This window comes from Calidris pugnax, unplaced genomic scaffold (genome assembly GCF_001431845.1).
Source record: "Calidris pugnax isolate Ruff unplaced genomic scaffold, ASM143184v1 scaffold1303, whole genome shotgun sequence".
Classification (NCBI taxonomy): domain Eukaryota; kingdom Metazoa; phylum Chordata; class Aves; order Charadriiformes; family Scolopacidae; genus Calidris; species Calidris pugnax.
This window is the reverse complement of record NW_015091872.1, coordinates 4,286-4,498: the sequence shown is the minus strand read 5'-3', so window position 1 is coordinate 4,498 and position 213 is coordinate 4,286. Positions and strand designations below refer to the sequence as shown.

Genomic DNA, 213 nt, shown 5'->3' with positions numbered 1-213 from the left:
ATTTTGGGGGACACACACACACACCCCTCTCCTTGTCATGGCAGGAGGAGCAGCGTCACATGAAGATCATCGACGAGACGATGGCGCAGCTGCAGGACCTGAAGAACCAGCACTTGGCCAAGAAGTCGGAGGTGAACGACAAGAACCACGAGATGGACGAGATCCGCAAGAAGCTGGGCGGGGCCAACAAGTGAGGGGGCGGGGCTAAAGGGG

The 213-nt window shown here is 58.7% G+C and overlaps 1 protein-coding gene across 1 annotated transcript in view; it reads left to right on the top strand.

The window, feature by feature from the left end:
• LOC106900116 (structural maintenance of chromosomes protein 1A-like) overlaps positions 1-213 on the top strand; it is an 18,868-nt gene that overhangs the window by 14,816 nt on the left and 3,839 nt on the right. Inside the window, exon 7 of the mRNA XM_014962099.1 lies at positions 45-190. Coding sequence (XP_014817585.1) covers positions 45-190 — 146 coding nt within the window. The remainder of the gene's footprint in view (positions 1-44; positions 191-213) is intronic.